Consider the following 20337-nt stretch of genomic DNA (forward strand, 5'->3'; position numbering starts at 1 on the left):
GATGGATTGACGACCTGTTCCTGTCCTGTACATTGGCACCTTCATACCAGACAGCGATAATGCTCTCCACGTTTTGCAAGAGTCTTTGGTGAAATACCAAAGCCCCTCAAACACCTCATGAAGTATAGTTGCTTCTTCATGTGTTCCCAATGTCTTGAGATGAATTCAATGTGTTATTTTTTTAAAAAGCAAATTGAGATATTCAAAGAAATAAAGTGCAAAGCTCTTTATATTATTCATGGTCTTCACTCAATGCTTTCAGCGCTCCTAAGAGGCTATATCTGCTCTGTAAAGAACACTGGTTGACCTGATGAGTTTCTCCAGCATTGTTCTTCTTCACAGAGTGTGGTGGGAACGTGGTATGAACAAACTTAAGAAAAGTTTGATAATGTTCAGGCGCCCGAAGATCGCTTTATGTATCTTTATCTTTGCTCTATAAAGTACACTTTGGACTTGCTGAGTTTCCCATGCATTCTATTTACTGCATTCCCACCATCTCTCCTGGAGTTGCTGCAAACAGGAGCCGACTCGACTTCCTTTCGCACACAGCACGTGTCACAGAGACTGACCTGTCACTCAACGCCCTGCGGCGGAGGCTTGCCTGCTATTGGAGGAGACCGCTGTCCATCATGGCCGGGCTGCGCTGCAGACACGCCCGAAGCGACTGACAGGGACGGGAGGAGCATTGGGCCGGCTGAAGATGCGCGTCTAACCGGGGAGGGAGAGATCCGGAGTCGCAGCCGCAGCGATGGCGGAGAAGCGCATCTCCCGCTGGTATTTCGGAGGCTTGGCGTCGTGCGGGGCGGCGTGTTGCACCCACCCGCTGGATCTGCTTAAGGTGAGCTCAACCTCTGGCTCTGCTCTGCTTCTGGAGCAGCGTGCCGGACCACCGGGCACGGGGTCCTCCCGGAGAGGTGTACCGGACTACTGGGTTCTGCCCTGCTCCCGGAGCAGCTTGCCAGACCACCAGGCACAGGAAGGAGGTCTCCCAGAGCAGCTTTGCAGACCACCAGGCTCTGCCCCACTTCAGGAGGGCCGTGCTGGACCACCAGGCTCTGCTTCGCTCCTGGAGTAGCGTGCCAGATCACCGGGCACGGGGGGAGTGGTCTTCCCTAGCGGTGTGCCGGACCACCGGATTCTTCCGCTCCTGGAGCAGCGTGCCACACCACCGGGCATAGGGGGAGTGGTCTCCTGGAGTGACGTGCCGGACCACCAGGTTCTGCCCTGCTCCTGGAGCAGTGTGCCGGACCACCGGGCATGGGGGAGTGGTCTCCCAGAGGGATGTGTTAGACCACTGGGTTCTGCCCTGCACCCAGAGCAGCTTGCCAGACCACCAGGCACAGGAAGGAGGACTCCCTGAGCAGCATTGCAGACCTTTGGGTTTGTCCCCATTCCGGGAGCGGCATACTGAACCGCCAGGCGCTGCCCCACTTCGGGAGTGCCGTGCTGGACCTCTGGGCACAGGGGCTGCACCTGTTCCTGCCATGCAAACCCACACACAAGCCGCTGATGACGAGGCAGCCACTTAATTGCAGAGATTGTAGTTTGGCTGAAGCCCTTTGACCATCAACACTGCTGATGTCATCGCTGCCAACCCCCTTCTGGACCAGACTGCTGCATCTCATGGAGACATAAGGAAAGAACTCGTGAGCTAGAGGCACGAAAGTTGACTCCACTGGGAGGGATTGGGAACACAGCCTCAACATTCAGGGAAGTGGATTGAAGACAGATAAGGAGGAACTGCTTCTACTGGAATGGTTAATTAAGGTGGTGAGTGGGGGGAAAAGGTTGAGGACCACTGTTCTAGAGAGTAGTCAGTCTGTGAAATTCTCCGCCTGATGAAGGCTGCCTCGTTAAATGTATTTAAGAGATAGATTTTTGTGTTTGGGGGTTAATGGGGAACTGACCGCCTGTTCCTCTGTTCTCTTGTGTCCTCATTTTCATTAAGCCCACTTGTTTGGGTTCTGGTTAGAGTGCTTTGCCAGCTTGTTGCCAGAGCCAGTTCCGCAGGCTGTCATCTGACCTGTGGGCTTCTCCTTCCCTCTATAGTGCTCTTGACATCCCTTATTTTCCTCACCTCCCTCCTTTCCTGTGGCTCAGACCATCACACAAACCACTCTGTGTTCCCTCCATCAACTCCATCTATAACTTGGAAATGCAGCCAGTGTGATTAAAAAGATTAATCCCACACTGACCACACTCTTCTAACCACCCCCCACTACCTTCAGAAAGAAGATTTGAGTGATGGAGAGCGGCTGCCTTCTGGAACCACTGAGTGGCTGTGCTGAAGGGGCTCCCACAATGGGAGGTGTGAACGCATTTGCGTACACGGATTTGATCCAGTTATGTGACTTGCAGGTCATGGTGTCTAGACATCCGCCACCCTCTGTGTAAAAATGTACCCCTGAAGTTTTCCATGAATTTTCCTCCCCTCCCCTCTGAAGCTTCTGAGGAAGCTGAGGCAAGACTGCACTTTCTAGCTGTGGCATGGACGAGGTTGGACCAGGTCAGGTTGTTGGGGGTGTTTACACTGAAGAACTTAAAGCTGTCGATGAGCTCCACCTCTGTGACATTGGTGTGGACTGGGTAGTCAACCCCGACCCTTGTTCTGAAGTCTTCTGACCACTTCCTTTGCCTGACTGACGTTGAGGGAGAGGTCGCTGTTTTGACACCAAACCACTAGTCCCTCTGTCACCTGTCTACATTCCAACAGGATCCTGCCAATAACCATGGGGTCACCTGCAAATTTATAAATGGAACTGGAGTGGTGTTTGGCCGCACAGTGATGGGTGTACAGGGAGTACAGTCAGGGGCTGAGGATGTAGCCTTGCAGGGCAGCACTGCTGAGGGTAATCATGGAAGAGGTGTTCTCACTGACTTTAGTGTGCAAGGCAGGAAGATATGGATCCTGTGGCAGGCCAAGGTCACAGTTTACTTTGGAGTTTACCTGATGCTGTTTCAACGAATACTCCCACCCTAATCCTATATTAATCTGATTTTATTCTGGCCACCACTCATGGACACACCTGGAGCACTATTCAGCGGCTGGTTTATCTGCCAATCAGCCTGTCCTTGGGTGTGGGAAGTGTTCTGGGACAGAATCAAACCCAGGGCAAGGCAGCCACTCGTGGAGGAATATTGATGACGTTGGTGTGTGCGTGATTGATTGTGGGCTGGGGGAAGATAATCTCTGTTTACCTTTATCCAGTTAATCTATGCGAATTTGGAATTTGAATTGGACTTATGGACCTGAGCTCTGCACATGCCTGCAGAGAGGGCAGGGGGGAATGGGGGGGTTGGAGGGTGAGGGAAGGAACATGACCCTGTACAACACGTTATCCTTAACCCTCGTCCAACACCTTGACATTAACTGGGTAGGACCAATGATTCATAGAAACGTAGGTGCAGAAGTAGGCCATTTGGAAACAACCTACCTTCGTCTAGTCTGTCTAATCCCTTAAGAATTAGAGTTTCACCACCACCTCAAATGAGAAGGCTTTCAAGAAGGCCGTTTGGATCGAAGTCCATGCTGATACTGCAGAACCATCATAATCCCTCAGTGTCCTGCTCATTCTTTCCCCGAAAATATCCAGTCCCTTTCTGAAAACCAAACCCGCCCGCCCCCACCTCAGCCTTTTGGAGACTCAATCACTGGCTGCAGAAATTCTGTCACTTTTCTGGTAATTTTGACAACTCCCTTCGGCTTGGGACCTTAACTCTGTGCACAGCGCACAAACACACCCAGCACAGCACATGAACACACGCAGACACAGCGCACTAACTTTGTGCTACCAAGAGCCCTTCCTCTCTGGTAAAAACACTATCTAAACCCTACAACATTTTAAATGGCTTTCTTGTGGATTCAACTTGCTAACTCATTCATTTTGCTTGTGTCTGCGCGTGTGTAGGTTAGAACCATAGAGCAGAGGAACAGGCCCCTTCGGTCCTGCTAGTCTGTGCTGAACCTACTGACCTGTACCCAGTCCATAGCCCTCTATACCTCTCCCATCCATGTATCAATCCAAATTCCTCTTAAATGTTCAAATTGAGCCCACATTCACCACTTCAACTGGAAGCTTGTTACACACACCCACCACTCTCTTTTTTTTTTTTTTTTTTTTAAATTTTTTATTTTTCACACCATAAATCACAATAGCCATGATATACACTTTTTCTTTTCCACACATTTACAGTGACTTTTTCTCCCTCCCCCCTCCCTCCTCCCAAGCCACCCCCCCATCCCTCCCCCCTCTCATCCATTTTAGTTATACAATCTAGGTTGCATTAATTCAGTTAGACAATGTTGTCATTCAACAAAAATACACCAGAAATTCTACTGAGTCCATTTTTTTCTTCTCTTCTCCTTCCATCAACTTAGGTAATGTTTGTTCCCGGTAGGTTTTCGCTATTGTATTTAATGTAAGGCTCCCATACTTGTTCGAATATTTCAATATTATTTCTTAAACTATATGTTATTTTTTCTAATGGAATACATTTATTCATTTCTATATACCATTGTTGTATTTTCAAATTATCTTCCAATTTCCAGGTTGACATAATACATTTTTTTGCTACAGCTAGGGCTATCTTAACAAATCTTTTTTGTGCATCCTCCAAGTCAATTCCAAATTCTTTATTTTTTATGTTACTTAGGAGAAAGATCTCTGGATTCTTTGGTATATTGTTTTCTGTTATTTTATTTAATATCTGATTGAGATCATCCCAAAATTTTTCTACTCTCTCACATGTCCAGATTGCATGAATTGTTGTTCCCCTTTCTTTTTTACATCGAAAACATCTATCAGATACTGTTGGGTCCCATTTATTTAACTTTTGCGGTGTAATGTATAGTCTGTGTAACCAATTATATTGTATCATACGCAGCCTCGCATTTATTGTATTTCTCATCGTTCCAGAGCATAACTTCTCCCATGTTTCCTTTTTTATCTTTATATTTAAATCTTGTTCCCATTTTTGTTTAGTTTTACCATTTGTTTCCTCATTTTCCTTTTCTTGCAGTTTAATATACATATTTTTTATAAATCTTTTGATTAACATTGTATCTGTAATCACATATTCAAGGTTACTTCCCTCTGGTAAACTCAAGTTGCTTCCTAATTTATCTTTCAAGTAGGATCTCAGTTGGTAATATGCCAGCGCTGTATCTCCCGTTATATTGTACTTATCTCTCATTTGTTCAAAGGATAAGAATCTACTTCCTGAAAAACAATTTTCTATTCTTTTAATCCCTTTTTTTTCCCATTTTCTAAAGGCAAGGTTGTCTATTGTAAAAGGGAGTAGCTTATTTTGCGTCAATATTAGTTTTGGTATTTGGTAATTTATTTTATTTCTTTCTACATGAATCTTCTTCCATATATTGAGGAGATGGTGTAATACTGGAGAAGTTCTATGTTGTACCAATTTTTCGTCCCATTTATATAATATGTGTTCAGGTATCTTTTCCCCTATTTTATCTAATTCTAGTCTCGTCCAGTCTGGTTTTTCCCTTGTTTGATAAAAATCTGATAGGTACCTTAATTGTGCGGCTCTATAATAATTTTTGAAGTTTGGCAATTGTAAGCCTCCTTGTTTATACCATTCTGTTAATTTGTCTAGTGCTATCCTCGGTTTCCCCCCTCTCCATAAAAATCTCCTTATTATTTTCTTTAACTCTTTGAAGAATTTTTCTGTCAGTTGTATTGGCAATGCCTGAAATAAGTATAGTATCCTTGGAAAAATGTTCATTTTAATACAGTTTATCCTTCCTATCAGTGTTAGTGGTAGCTCTTTCCAATGCTCTAAATCGTCCTGTAATTTTTTCATTAGTGGATTGTAATTGAGTTTATATAATTGGCCTAGATTTTTGTTTATTTGCACACCTAGGTATCTTATTGCCTGCGTTTGCCATCTGAATGGGGATTCCTCCTTAAATTTTGAGAAATCCGCGTTATTCATAGGCATTGCTTCACTTTTATTTACGTTTATCTTGTATCCCGACACTTCTCCATATTCCTTCAATTTCTTATATAGTTCTTTTATTGATAGTTCTGGTTCTGTTAAGTACACTATCACATCATCCGCAAACAGACTGATTTTATATTCCCTGTCTTTTATTTTTATTCCTTTTATATTATTATCTCTTCTTATCGATTCTGCTAGTGGTTCTATAGCTAGCGCAAACAATAATGGTGATAGTGGGCATCCCTGCCGCGTTGACCTGCTTAAGTTAAATTGCTTTGATACATGTCCATTTACTGTCACTTTCGCTAACGGTCCCTTATATAATGCTTTAATCCAATTAATATACTTCTCCGGTAAACTGAATTTTTGCAATACTTTGAACAAGTAATTCCATTCTACTCTGTCGAAGGCCTTCTCTGCGTCTAAAGCAACTGCTACTGCCGGTGCTTTATTTCCTTCTACTGCATGAATTAAGTTAATAAATTTACAAATATTGTCTGTTGTGCGTCTTTTTTTGATAAATCCAGTTTGGTCTAAATTTACCATTTTCGGTACCTGTTCTGCTAATCTGTTCGCTAATAGTTTAGCTATTATCTTATAATCTATGTTTAGCAGAGATATTGGTCTATATGACGCTGGTGAGAGTGGATCTTTCCCTTGTTTTAGTATCACTGTAATTATTGCTGTTTTACATGAATCTGGTAAGTTTTGTGTCTCATCAATCTGGTTGATTACATCCAGGAGGGGCGGTATTATTAGGTCTTTAAATGTTTTGTAGAATTCTATTGGGAGTCCATCCTCTCCTGGTGTCTTATTATTTGGTAAATTTTTTATTATCTCTTGTATTTCTACTGTTCCAAATGGTTCTGTTAATTTATTTTGTTCCTCTATTTGTAGTTTTGGTAGTTCAATTTTAGTCAAAAATTCATCTATTTTCCCTTCTTTCCCTTCGTTTTCGGTTCGGTATAATTGTTCATAGAATTCTCTGAAGTTTTCCTTAATTTCTTTTGGATTATATGTAATTTGTTTGTCTTTTTTCCTTGTTGCCAATACCATTTTCTTAGTTTGCTCTGTCTTAAGCTGCCATGCTAGGATTTTGTGTGTTTTTTCCCCTAGTTCATAATATTTCTGTTTTGTCTTCATTATATTCTTCTCCACCTTATATGTTTGTAATGTTTCATATTTTATTTTTTTATCCGCCAATTCTCTTCTTTTGGTTGTATCTTCCTTTATTGCTAATTTTTTTTCTATGTTTATTATTTCCCTTTCCAACTGCTCTGTTTCCTGATTATAGTCCTTCTTCATCTTGGTTGCATAACTTATTATTTGCCCTCTAATGAATGCTTTCATTGCGTCCCATAGTATAAACTTATCTTCCACTGATTCCGTATTTACTTCAAAGTACATTTTTAATTGTTTTTCAATAAATTCTCTAAAATCCTGTCTTTTAAGTAGCATGGGGTTTAATCTCCATCTATACATTCTTGGAGGGATGTCTTCTAGCTCTATTGCCAATAACAGGGGTGAGTGGTCCGATAATAGTCTAGCTTTATATTCCGTTTTCCTAACTCTCCCTTGTATGTGGGCTGATAACAGGAATAGGTCTATCCTTGAGTATGTTTTATGTCTAGTCGAGTAGTATGAGTATTCCTTTTCTTTTGGGTTTTGTTTCCTCCATATGTCCACAAGTTTCATTTCTTGCATTGATTTAATTATAAATTTGGTTACTTTGTTCTTCCTGTTAATTTTTTTCCCCGTTTTATCCATATTTGGATCCAAATTCAGATTGAAATCCCCTCCTATTAGTATGTTCCCTTGCGTATTAGCTACCTTCAAAAAGATATCTTGCATAAACTTTTGATCTTCTTCGTTAGGTGAATATATATTAAGTAGATTCCAAAGCTCTGAATATATCTGACATTTTATCATAACATATCTCCCTGCTGGATCTATTATTTCCTCTTCTATTTTAAATGGCACATTTTTGCTAATTAATATAGCCACTCCTCTTGCTTTTGAATTATACGATGCTGCTGTTACATGTCCTACCCAATCTCTCTTTAATTTCTTGTGCTCCAATTCAGTTAAATGTGTTTCTTGGACAAATGCTATATCTATTTTTTCCTTTTTCAGTAAATTTAGTAGTTTCTTCCTTTTAATTTGGTTATGTATTCCATTAATATTTAGAGTCATATAGTTCAGCGTAGCCATTTTATATTTTGTTTATCTTCTCTTTCCGTTTTTCCATCATTACCTTTCCTCCTTTTCCATTTCTGTTTTCTTATTTTCAACTCTTTACCAGACAACATTCCTACAACATCCAACATTTTCCTTATTCTCCTATTTCTATCTTCTTTATCCCCAATCTCCCCTTCCCCTCCTGAGTTGCCCTTTATCCCTTGTCGGACAACCACATCTCCCCTCTCCATTTGGATTTGCGAATCCACTCGCAAGCGTCAACTGATTTTGCAGTGACCGCTCTTTTCCCCCCACCCAGCCCCCCCCAGAAAAGATTTCGTTTTTTATACGTCACAAAGGTCACTCTTTTAGTTCCCTCCTTATTCTCTCTATTCCATTACCTTCCCTTATTAATTCTTGTCTATACTCTCTATGTTTTCCTCTAATTACAGATACTTTCACATATGCCCATTGTCTCTATTCACTCTTATACCTCTTTACCCGCATACATATCAATCGTGGTCATTTTTACCCTCCTTACCCGTCTTCATCCCTCAGTCTATTTTTGTCTTTACCCACATACATATCAATCGTGATAATTTTTGCTCTCATTACCCGTCTTCATCCCTCAGTCTATTTTTGTAATTGTTCTGCAAATTTTCGTGCTTCTTCTGGATCCGAGAATAGTCTGTTTTGTTGTCCTGGAATAAATATTTTCAATACCGCAGGATGCTTCAGTGTAAATTTATATCCTTTCTTCCATAAAATCGCTTTTGCTGCATTGAACTCTTTTCTCTTCTTTAGGAGTTCAAAGCTTATATCTGGATAAATGAAGATTTTTTGCCCTTTATACTCCAGTGGTTTGTTGCCCTCTCTTACTTTTTCCATTGTCTTCTCAAGTACCTTTTCTCTTGTAGTATATCTTAGGAATTTTACTACAATAGATCTTGGTTTTTGTTGTGGTTGTGGTTTAGGGGCCAATGCTCTATGTGCCCTTTCTATTTCCATTTCTTGCTGTAGTTCTGGACATCCTAGGGCCTTAGGGATCCATTCTTTTATAAACTCCCTCATATTCTTGCCTTCTACATCTTCCTTAAGGCCCACTATCTTTATGTTATTTCTTCTGTTATAATTTTCCATTATATCTATTTTTTGGGCTAGTAATTCTTGTGTCTCTTTAGTTTTTTTATTAGATTCCTCCAATTTCTTTTTTAAGTCTTCTACCTCCATTTCTGCTGCTATTGCCCGTTCTTCCATCTTGTCCATTTTTTTCCCCATTTCTGTTAAGGTCATATCCATTTTATTTATTTTCTTTTCTGTGTTGTCTATTCTTCTTCTTAAATCATTGAATTCCTGTGTTTGCCATTCTTTAAATGACTCCATGTATCCTCTAACAAGAGCAAGTACCTCCTTTACCTTGCCTATCTTTTCTTCTTCTATTTCCCTGTACTCTTCCTCTTCCTCTTCTTCTTCCTCTAGGTTGACCATCTGTTGTTTCTTTGCTGCCCTTTCCTCCTCTTCTTTCTTGTTTCTATTGTCTTCTGTGGTCTCTTCTTGCTGCAGGTGTTCTGCAGCTGTCGTTGCCGGCTGTGGAGATCGACTCCCCAGCTGGTCCCCCCTCCCGTCGGTGTGTTTTTTTTCATGCGCATCGCGCATGCGCGAGGAGTCGCGCATGCGCGGTTGCGCACTTTTACTCGGCTCTGTGAGCCATTGTTGTAGTTCTCTTTCTACCGACCTGAGGTAGTGGGGTCTTCTCTCCACAGCGGGCCTCTTCGGACAGGTAAGGCCTTCACCTTTTTCCTCCGTTGTCTTCTCTTCCTCTCTTCTTTCCGTTGATTTTGATTTTTCTCCTTTTGTCTCCATCTTCTTTCCACCTTTATATTCACTTTTCTTTAACTTGTATTTCTGTGCCTTTGTATTTTCTCTTGTTTTTCCCGACTTTTCTGGAGAGGGCTGGAGTTCACCGTCCGGCCACTACTCCATCACGTGACTCCTCTCTCACACCCACCACTCTCTGTGTGAAAATGTTCCCCCTCACGTTCCCCCTAAACTTTTCACCTTTCACTCTTAACCCATGTCCTCTGGTTTGTATCTCACCTACCTTCAGTGGAAAAAGCCTATCTATATTTACTCAGTTTATCAAATCTCCCCTCATTCTTCTAAGCTCCAGGGAATAGTCCTAACCTGTTTAACCTTTCCCTGTAACTCAGTTCATGAAGTCGGGCAACCTCCTAGTAAAGCTTCTCTGTACTCTTTCAATCTTATTGATATCTTTCCTGTAGTTCGGTGACCAAAACTGCACACAATACTCCAGATTTGTCCTCACCAATATCTCATACAACTTTAACATAACATTTTAGATCCAGCAGGGAGGTATGTAATGATAAAGTGTCAGATATATTCAGAATTTTGGAATTTGCTCAATGTATATGCATCCAATAAAGAGGATCAAAAATTTATGCAAGATATGTTTTTGAAGATTGCAGATACGCAGGGGAATATACTGATAGAAGGGGACTTTAACCTTAATTTGGACTCAAAGATGTACAAAACTGGACAAAAGACTAGCAGAAAGAACAAAGTAACCAAATTTATGGTTAAATCGATCCAGGAAATGCAACTTTTGGATATATGGAGGAGACAACACCCAAAGGAGAAGGAATACTCATATTATTCGGGTAGACATAAAACATACTCAAGGATAGACCTGTTCCTGTTGACAGCCCACATCCAAGGGAGAGTTAGAAAAACGGAATATAGAGCTAGATTGTTATCGGATCACTCACCCCTGTTATTAGCAATAGAGCTGGAGGACATCCCACCAAGAACGTATAGATGGAGATTAAACTCCATGCTACTTAAAAGACAGGATTTTAGAGAATTCATTGAGCGCCAAATTAAAATGTACTTTGAAATAAATACGGAATCAGTGAAAGATAAGTTTATACTATGGGATGTAATGAAAGCCTTCATCAGAGGGCAGATAATAAGCTATGTAACTAAGATGAAGAAGGACTACAATCGGGAAATAGAACAACTGGAAAGGGAAATAGCAAGTACAGAAAAAGAATGAGCAACAAGGGAAGATACAACAAAAAGAAGAGAATTGGCGGACAAAAAATAAAATATCAAACACTACAATCATACAAGGTGGAGAAGAACATAATGAAGACAAAACAGAAGCATTATGAGCTAGGAGAAAAAACACACAAAATACTAGCTTGGCAGCTTAAGACAGAACAAACTAAAAGAATGGTATTGGCATCATGGAAAAAGGACAAACAAATTACATATAACCCAACGGAGATCAATGAAAACTTCAAGGAATTCTACGAGCAATTATATCGAACTGAGAACGAAGGGAAAGAAGACAAAATAGATGAATTTCTAGCTAAAATTGAACTACTGAAATTGCAAGAAGAGGAGCAAAACAAATTAATAAAATCATTTGAAATAGAGGAAATACAGGATATATTTTAAAAAATCTACTGAACAATAAAACGCCAGGAGAGGACGGACTCCCAATAGAATTCTAAAAAACATTTAAAGACTTATTAATTCCTCCTCTCCTGGAAGTAATGAACCAGATTGAAGAAACACAAAACATGCCAGATTCATGCAAAACATAACATTTCAACTCCTATACTCAAGGATCTCGAATCTCCATTGCCTTTCCTTCCTTTTCCAAATGACGAGTTTACAATGTGCATCAAAATTCTTACTTGCTGCAGAAACACCTGTAATAGTAAAGTAACTGAATTAATTTAAAAGTTCCAATAATGCACAAAAGATATAAATATTCACAGTAATCGTAGTGCAAAGAAAAGAACTTTGCAGAAGTGCAGACAGACTTTTTGTGGTGTTGGAGCAGTCCCTGGTCAGTGTAACAAGGAAGGGTTCAAGAGCCTGATGGATGTTGGAAAGAAACTGTTCCTGAACTAAGTGGTGCTGGTCTTAAGGCTTCTGAACCTGGTGTCCGAAGATAGCAGTGAGAGGAGGTTATGACCAGGGTGATGGGGGTCCTTTATGATGTTGGCTGCCTTCTTGAGACAGCAATAACATGTAGGCACGCCACACAGTGCACAAACACACACAGGGACATCATACGGCGCACAGCACACTAACGCAGGCACAGCGCAGAAACACACGTAGGTGCTCCGCACTCTGGACTAACACATGCAGGCACTCTACACAGTGTTGAAACACACGCAGATGCATCACACAGTGCACTAACAGTAGGCACAGCACACAAACACACCCAGCACAGCACATGAACACATGCAGATACAGCGCACTAACATGCATGTGCTCTGCACAGCACTCTAGCGCATGCTGCACTGTGAGGGGAGCACGAACACTCATGCGTGCGGTGTTCCACACAGCACACAAGCAGGAAGCAGCGTTTAAGTTTGCAGTTTGAATTCAGCGTAGGCTGCTCCAGAGCAGTCAGCTGCCAGTTTAGGAGTGCACTGGGTTCCAGTAAACTCCTAGCTTGTGCTATCAGTTGATCTGTGACTGTAGGAATAAGTGGTGTAAACAGAGGTGAGCTGATTGGCAGATAGTCACTGCAGGCTGCATGCCTTGTCATGAGAACCTGTTGGGACCATTGTGCCAGGCCGGTCACCGCGCTGTTCAGCCATTCTCTGTCACGCTGCTCTCTCTTCACTGGTAGATACAGGAAATAGGCCCTTCAGCCCCTTTTATCCTTTCCACATTGACATCTCACCTACACACTGGAGTGATTATAGCACGGCCATTAACTATCTCCCAACCGAACGTCTGCGATGTGGGACCAAGCCTACATGGTTACAGGTAGAACGTGCAAACTCCACACAGTCAACCTCCGAGCTCAGGATTGATGTCAGGTCTCTAGACCTGGGCGGAAAGATCAACGTTGACCAATCCCTGTTCTACCGCTAACCTTCCCTTGCAATGGACCTCCTATAAACCTCCAGCCCTGTCCCAGGCCTTTCAAACTCTCCCCAGCTGCTCAGTCAAGATGCTGCCATGATTCTGGGGGTTGCATCCAGGGTTTATGTGACCTCCGCACAGTAACCCTGGCTCCCATCTTGGACCAGTCTCTGCTGGTCCTGGGTTGGTGTGGCTTGGAGGGATTGTCTTGAGACATCTCTTCATCAGCTCATTTCTCACCTTTCTATTCTCTCCTGGGAGATGGTTGTCTATGAAACAGGGAGTGAGATTGGAATTTCCTCCCCAGCCCTGCACCCCGAGGCACGGTCTTGTATCCCTTGAGCTGAGAGTTGCCCATTGCTCGTCCTCCACAGTCACTACCTGCCCCTGCTGATTTCCAGCAATGGATGAGGAGTTGTTTTTGCTTCAGTGTTTAATCCAGTTCCTTGTGGGCCTTTGGGGAACAGTCGGGCAACAAGGTGGGTTTGGGCTTGGATGATTGGCTGGGGAAGTGGGCGGTTTCCGGCAAGGGGAGCAGGCGGTTTCCGGCCGGGGGAGCGGGCGGTTTTCGGCTGGGGTAGCGGGTGGTGACTGCTGCCTGTATTTCTCCTGGCAGGTTCACCTTCAGACCCAGCAGGAGGTTAGGATGCGGATGACAGGAATGGCCCTCCACGTGATCCGCAACGATGGTGTCCTGGCTCTCTACAATGGGCTGAGTGCTTCACTGTGCCGACAGGTATCATCCCCTCCGTGGGCTCACCCGACCTGCACTGGGATGGGGCACTGGGAGACCCACCTCCACACTACCCCACCCCACCCCATGGGGGCATCTGCACCTGGGCTGGGCATAGACATGAATATCCCATCTCAACCCCTATGGGCACAGGGAGACACCCCCACCCCACCCCATCCGGGGGTCATGGGGACTGAATTGGGGATGGCTACACTGGTCTGTGATGGCTCAATCCATGAGGAGGGCATAAGGGGCTCTCAAAGGAGGTGAGGCCACACAAGGGTCAGGAGGGGCTAGTGGCGCAAAGGGTGTTCGAGGGGTTGGGGAATGTGCAAGAGGTGTGGGTGGGCACGAGGTGGGTGGGGGGTATGCAAGAGGTATTGGAGGAGAGGGAGGGTGGGTAGGTGCAATGTGGGGCTCTTTGGGTTGTGACCCAAAATGTTGACTGCCTGTGGCTGTATGCTGCCTGATCTGAGTTGCCCCAGTTCCCTAGCAGATGCCCTTTCTGTTTACTGTCACAGCTGCAGTCAGTGCAATGTAAGCGATGTTTCTCCAGTGAAGTGCTGATGAGATCCAAGGGGGTGCAGGGTCCTGGAACCTGGTGAGTTTCAAGGGGAAAGGGGGAACAGAATAGTAGCCGCAAACAACTATGGTGCTGCCAGCTGATGCCTCACAGCCATCCCCAGTAAGTTATGACATAGGCCATTCACCCCATCGAGTCTGCCCTGTCAGTCAATCATGAGCTGATCCATTTTTCTACTCAGCCCTACTGCCCGGACTTTGATGCCCTGGCTAATCAAGAACCTAACAATCTCTGCCCCCAATGACCCGGCCTCTTCAACTGCGTGTGGCAACAATTCCACAGACTTACCTCACTCTACATCTCTGTTCTAACTGGACGGCCTTCAGTCCTGAAGTTGTAGCTTCTTGTACGAGACTCCCACTGTGGGAAACAACCTTTCTACATCTACTCCGTCCATGCCTTTCAACGTTCCAAATGTTTCAACGAGATTGCCCTCATTCTCCGAAATTCCGAGTACAGACCAAGAGCCGCCAAACGCTCCTCATAGGATAGCATTCGTCAAAGATGAGCATCCTTGTGAACCTCATCTGAACCCAATCAGTAGGTCACACCTTAACTGTGCGGCTGATGCCTCACAGCTGGCCCCAACTGGGGGACACCCGAACTGCACCCTATGTGTGCGGCTGATGCCTCACAGCTGCCCCCAGGTGGGGGGATACCTGAACTCCACCCTACGTGTGGGACTGATGCTTCACAGCTTCCCCCAGGTGGGGGACACCCGAACTGCACCCTATGGGCACAGCTGATGCCTCACAGCTGCCCCCAGGTGGGGGACACTTGAACTGCACCCTTCAGGTGCGGATGATGCCTCATAGTTGCCCCCCTGTGGATGGCAGCTAAACTGCTGGACGTTCCCCGTGAGTGTCCAGATTTCAGTGAAGCTGTGAGCTACAACAGTGGGGTAGGATGAAGCGGCTGAATAGACCTGCTCAGAACTGGTTTCTCGAGTCAGGTTTATTGTCATCTGACTGCACAAATACAAAATGAAAGTGTTATCTGGTCCTCAGTGCAAAACATGCAGACATGCAACCAGACATAACGCACATTCAGACAGTGATACACATGCAGGAGAAGCATTTCATCAATGCAAATGAGAGGCTCGGACGGTTAGTGTGAGCAGATCCTTTGGTCGTTTATCGTTCTCACTCTCCATGCGAAGAAGCTGTTCCTCAGCCTGATGATGCTGGCTCTTATTCTCCTGTATCTCTTCCCCGATGGGAGCAGCTGAAAGATGCTGTGTTGAAAGGTGATTTTGTGCACCGATGGGGGGAGGAGGGGGAGACTCCAGTGATTCTCTCTGCCACTCTGATCCATTTCACTGCATGCACCCAATTCCAGTTTTGTCACAAAATGCCTCATGTGGAGATTCTTCTCCTAACAGAATGATAGGTTCTCTCAAACATTCATAGACCTGTGTAAAGAGCACATTTACAGAGTACAGGACTATAATGAAAAGAATCAACACCAATCAAGAGCAGTGTGAGAATACTGCTGTGGGGTTCATTCAGGAGCCTGATGGCTGCGGGGAAGACCCTGTCTTTAAGCCTGTTGCTGTGTGCTTTTACACTCTTGAGCCTTCTAGGGAGAGGATGGTGTGTCCATGGGTGTGAAGGGCCCTTCAGAGTTGTCTGAATGCGCGCAGAGACTGACATATACGTGTATTTGGAGTCTTACACACACTCACAAGAGGTGCACGGCGGCCTCTGGGTGTGGGGGACAGGATGGGGATGTGATGGGCAGCAATGAGCAGGGGATTTCCAGTGGGGAGTTGGGGAGGGGTGTGAGGAGCCTGAGCCCCTGTGATGTGACCTCTCGTCGCTGGTTCCATGCAGCTCACCTACTCGATGACGCGGTTTGCCATTTACGAGACGGTGAGGGACGCGCTGGCTGGGGGCAGCTCCAGCCCACTGCCCTTCTACCAGAAGGTTCTGCTTGGAGCCTTCGGAGGTTCGTTGGCTGATGTTTCCCCTCCTCCCCTACCGGCTTTCCACCCCTCCCCTGCTCGCCTCCCCCTCTCCACCCACCTAACTCCCCCACTTGTTTCCCTTCCCCCACATACCTCCCTGCTCCTCACCCCTCTCCCTCCCCTACCCTTATCTCCCCACCCCCACCCTGGGGGTCCCAGTGCTGGCTGTCACCCCTCTAACCCATTCCTCATCCTGCAGGATTCACCGGTGGGTTTGTCGGCACTCCGGCTGATATGGTCAACGTCAGGTCAGAGAACAGCTCCGTCCTCCATCACCTTCGCCTGGTCTCCCCCACCCCCATTCTCCTTCTTCCCCCTCTCCCTGCAGGCCATCCCCGGCTGCCCCCTTCCCTGACCCCTGGCCAATCCCTCCTCATGGGCTGCCCATCCCCTGCCCCCTCCCTCTCCGTAAGCAGCAATTCCTCCTCCTCTCTGTCCCCCTCCCCACTGCGAATCGTGAGGCTGTGCCCCCAAGTGCTCATCTTACCCCCTTTAGAAACAACCTCACTGCATCTATCGTGATGGCATTTCCCCCATCCCCCACCCCCAGATGTCTTCCCACCCCTTCCCCAGACTTGAGCTGCCAGTCTGTGTAATCCACCCTCCACTTCTTACTTTTCCACAGGATGCAGAACGACATGAAACTCCCGGCCAATCTGCGGAGAAAGTGAGTGTTTCCTGTCTGTTTGTGCTGCCATTTGGCCCATTACCTCCATGCTGTCCCTGCCCAGACACTCTGGCTCATTGTTAACTGAGCCCCTCCCCTAGTCTGAGCAGGGACTGTAGGCTGAGGCAGTGGGTCCTGTGGGGATCTCGCAGGACTGATGGCTGGTTGCAGATTCCCTCCCCAGGGGTAGGGTCTTGATCTGCTTTGCAGCGATATATGTTGTTCTTATGTAGAACATTCCAGCGCAATACAGGCCCTTCGGCCCATGATGTTGCTCCAACCTATGTAAACCCACTCCACAACAATCTAACCCTTTCCTCCCTAACCTGTAACCTCTATTTATCTCCCATCAAAAAGTCTCTTAAATGCCCATAATGTTCCAGCTTCCAGCCTCCACCATCTCCTCTGGCAATGCATTCCAGGCACCCACAACAATGTGTGTTTAAAAAAAAACTTACCCCTGGTGTCTTCCTTGACAATTCCTCCCCTCAACCTACACACACATCCTCTGGTTTTTGCTACTCCTGCCCTGGAAAACAGGCGCTGGCCATCCACCCTGTCTCTTCCTCTCACAATCTTGTCGACCTCTATTAAGTCTCCCCTCCTCCTTCTCCGCTCCAAAGGGAAAAGACCCAGCTCTGCTAACCTTGCCTCATAAGACTTGTTTCCCAATCCAGGCAACATCCTGGTGAATCTCCTCTGTCCCTTCTCCAAAGCTTCCACATCCTTACTGTAATGAGGTGACCAGAACTGAACACAATCCTCCAAGTGGAGTCTCACTAGAGATTTATGGAACTGCAACATGACCTTGCGACTCCTGAACTCAATCCCCCGCCAAATGCAGGCCAGTGTCCCTTGGGCCTCTCAGCCACTCTATTGACCCACACGGCGACCTGTGCACTCTCATTTGATTGGTATGTGCCTGTTGTTGAGTCGCCCACAATGGATGAGAGGAATCCAAGGGGAGGGATTGAACTTTCAGACTCCAGCAGAGTTGGGGGGGGGGGTGGGGTTGATAAAACCCAGAACCTCCACCTCCATCCCTCAGGATTCGGGAAATGGTGTTTTCCTTGAAACCCTGCCTCGGGAGCTGGATGGGCTCCTGCACACCTGGTCTGAGATCCGTAGAGGGGCAGAGGGAGAAACAGGTGGGTGTGCAATCCTTCCCCTTCCCACATCCCTTCTTCCCCCCCCCCCCGGCAGTTCTCTGGATGTCTACGGCCATATGACCATGATGGGAGAGGCGTTGTTCAAATGCAAGCTGAGGGTTTGAGTGTGGGTGCTGACCGTCTGCCTCTCCTCCCCTCCCCCCCCCCACAGTTACAAGCATGCATTGGATGGGCTGTACCGCGTTCTGCGGGAAGGTGAGATCATCCCTCGCTGTCTTCCTGTGAGGGTCCTGCCTCAGGGCCAGGGGTTGGGCGGGGTGGGGGAAGGGGGGCAAGGGCATGACTGGTGGAGGAATCTCTCTCCCCATCCTCAGGTGTCTGGCCTCGGGGCCAAGGTTTGGAATGGGTACAGACCACTGGTAGGTGGGATACCTTCTCTACCCCCCCCCCCCCCCACCCTCATCACCCTTTGGGAGGTGGAAGGGGAATCCCTCCTTGGTTCCTTCACCCATCCTTATGGGATGTGGCAATTCTCGCTGGGGTTAGTGGGGATGGGGCAGAATAATTTGTTTTCACGACAAATATATGTTTTCACTGGGCAGGGGTTTGGAACAAGGTATTGGTCAGGGTCCTGAGAATCTGAGCAGTTCGAAGGTGGGACTGGGCAGGAGTTAACCGGGAATGTCTGTCAGCGCTGGGGTTGAATGTAACACTCCAGCAGGAAGGAAGGAAGGGATCACCAAGGTTTCGGGCCTGGGCCATTTGTCAGGGATAACACCCAGGGATTTAACAGGAACCCGTGGGGTTTTTCACGGAGGTGTGGATGTATGGAATGGGCTGCTGGAGGGGGGAATCTGCCTTAGGGAGACCACCACATGGGGAGGGCTCTGCGTGGAGCTGGTCCTGACCCTCCTGTGCCCACAGAGGGGGTGCGGAAACTGTTCTCCGGGGCCACGATGGCGTCAAGTCGAGGAGCCCTTGTCACCGTCGGACAGGTATGTCCTGAGGAGTAGGGGGACAGAGTCAGGCTGGGTGGAGGGGTGTGTTAGGGTGGGTGGGGGTGAGGGTAGGAGAGAGGGTAGGAGTGGTGGGTGGGGGTAGGAGTAGTGGGTGAGGGGTGAGGGTAGGAATGTGGGTGGGGCTGAGGGAAAGAGTGGGTGGGGCTGAGGGTGTGTGTGTGGGGGTGAGGGTAAGAGAGGGTAGGGGTGAGGGTTGGAGTGTGGGTGGGGGTCAGGGTAGATAGTGGGAGGGGGGTGAGGGTAGGAGTGGGTAGGGGTGAGGGTAGGAGTGGATGGGGGTGAGCAGTGATGGTAGGAGTGGGTGGGGGTGAGGTTGGAGAGATGAAGGTGGGAGGTGTGGGTGGGTGGGGATAGGGTGGGTCACCGAAGGGAGCTGCTGAGTTGCTCTGCCCCGTTGCAGTTGGCGTGTTACGACCAGGCGAAGCAGCTGGTCCTCAGCACCGGGCTCCTGTCTGACAACATCCTCACCCACTTCCTCTCCAGCTTCATCGCAGTAAGTATCCTCACCCCACCCTCCTGCCCTGCTGTCCCCCGCTCCTTCCCAGGACCCCTCACCCACTCTCCCCGGACCCCTCACCCAACCCTGGACCCCTCACCCCTCACCCGCTTCTGAACCCCGGACCCCTCACCTGCTCCCCTGACCCCTCATCCATTTGCCTCCCAGACTCCACATCCCCTTCCGCTCTGAGAGGGCCATTTTCCCTCACCCCACATATCCTTCCACTTCCCCCCTTCCCCCCCACAACCCCTCCTGTAACCCGGCCCCCTCTAACCTGGCCTTCCTTCCCTGCCTCCAGGGCGGTTGTGCCACCTTCCTGTGCCAACCACTCGATGTCCTGAAGACCCGGCTGATGAACTCCAAGGGCGAGTATCGGGTAAGGAACACATCGGGCAGTGATGGCGTGGTAGTCCTGGGCTTCGCTCCACGCCGGCGAGTGAGTAGAAATAAATGAACCATTGTTGACGGAGTGAGCCGATGATGCTGTGTGCAGGCTCTGGGAGTCCCATGAGAGGCCGGGTGTGGGTGCTGGGAGGCCTGTGCAGGTACTTTCATCTCGTGTTGGGTCTGACTACTCACTGCATGCTCTCTCTCTCCAGGGTGTGTGGCACTGCTTGCTGGAAACCTCCCGACTGGGACCCCTAGGCTTCTATAAGGTAAGCTGGGGGTGAGGTGAGGGAGCAACCCTCCCAAGGGGATCACCTTCCCATG

At 46.9% G+C, this 20337-nt stretch overlaps 1 protein-coding gene across 2 annotated transcripts in view; it reads left to right on the forward strand.

Annotated features, from left to right (window-relative positions):
• The first annotated feature begins 629 nt into the window (after positions 1–629).
• Positions 630–20337, forward strand: part of slc25a10a (solute carrier family 25 member 10a) — a 29744-nt gene continuing 10036 nt past the window's right edge. The window contains exons 1-10 of one of the 2 annotated variants that reach the window (XM_069929694.1): positions 630–838; positions 13667–13786; positions 16199–16313; positions 16532–16580; positions 16958–16999; positions 18320–18363; positions 19033–19103; positions 19528–19620; positions 19925–20002; positions 20226–20282. In XM_069929694.1, coding sequence (XP_069785795.1) covers positions 749–838; positions 13667–13786; positions 16199–16313; positions 16532–16580; positions 16958–16999; positions 18320–18363; positions 19033–19103; positions 19528–19620; positions 19925–20002; positions 20226–20282 — 759 coding nt within the window. In that variant the 5' untranslated portion in view covers positions 630–748. The remainder of the gene's footprint in view (positions 839–13666; positions 13787–16198; positions 16314–16531; positions 16581–16957; positions 17000–18319; positions 18364–19032; positions 19104–19527; positions 19621–19924; positions 20003–20225; positions 20283–20337) is intronic. The other variant, XM_069929693.1, reaches the window with a different exon arrangement.

The sequence above is a fragment of the Narcine bancroftii genome, chromosome 3, assembly GCF_036971445.1.
Source record: "Narcine bancroftii isolate sNarBan1 chromosome 3, sNarBan1.hap1, whole genome shotgun sequence".
Classification (NCBI taxonomy): domain Eukaryota; kingdom Metazoa; phylum Chordata; class Chondrichthyes; order Torpediniformes; family Narcinidae; genus Narcine; species Narcine bancroftii.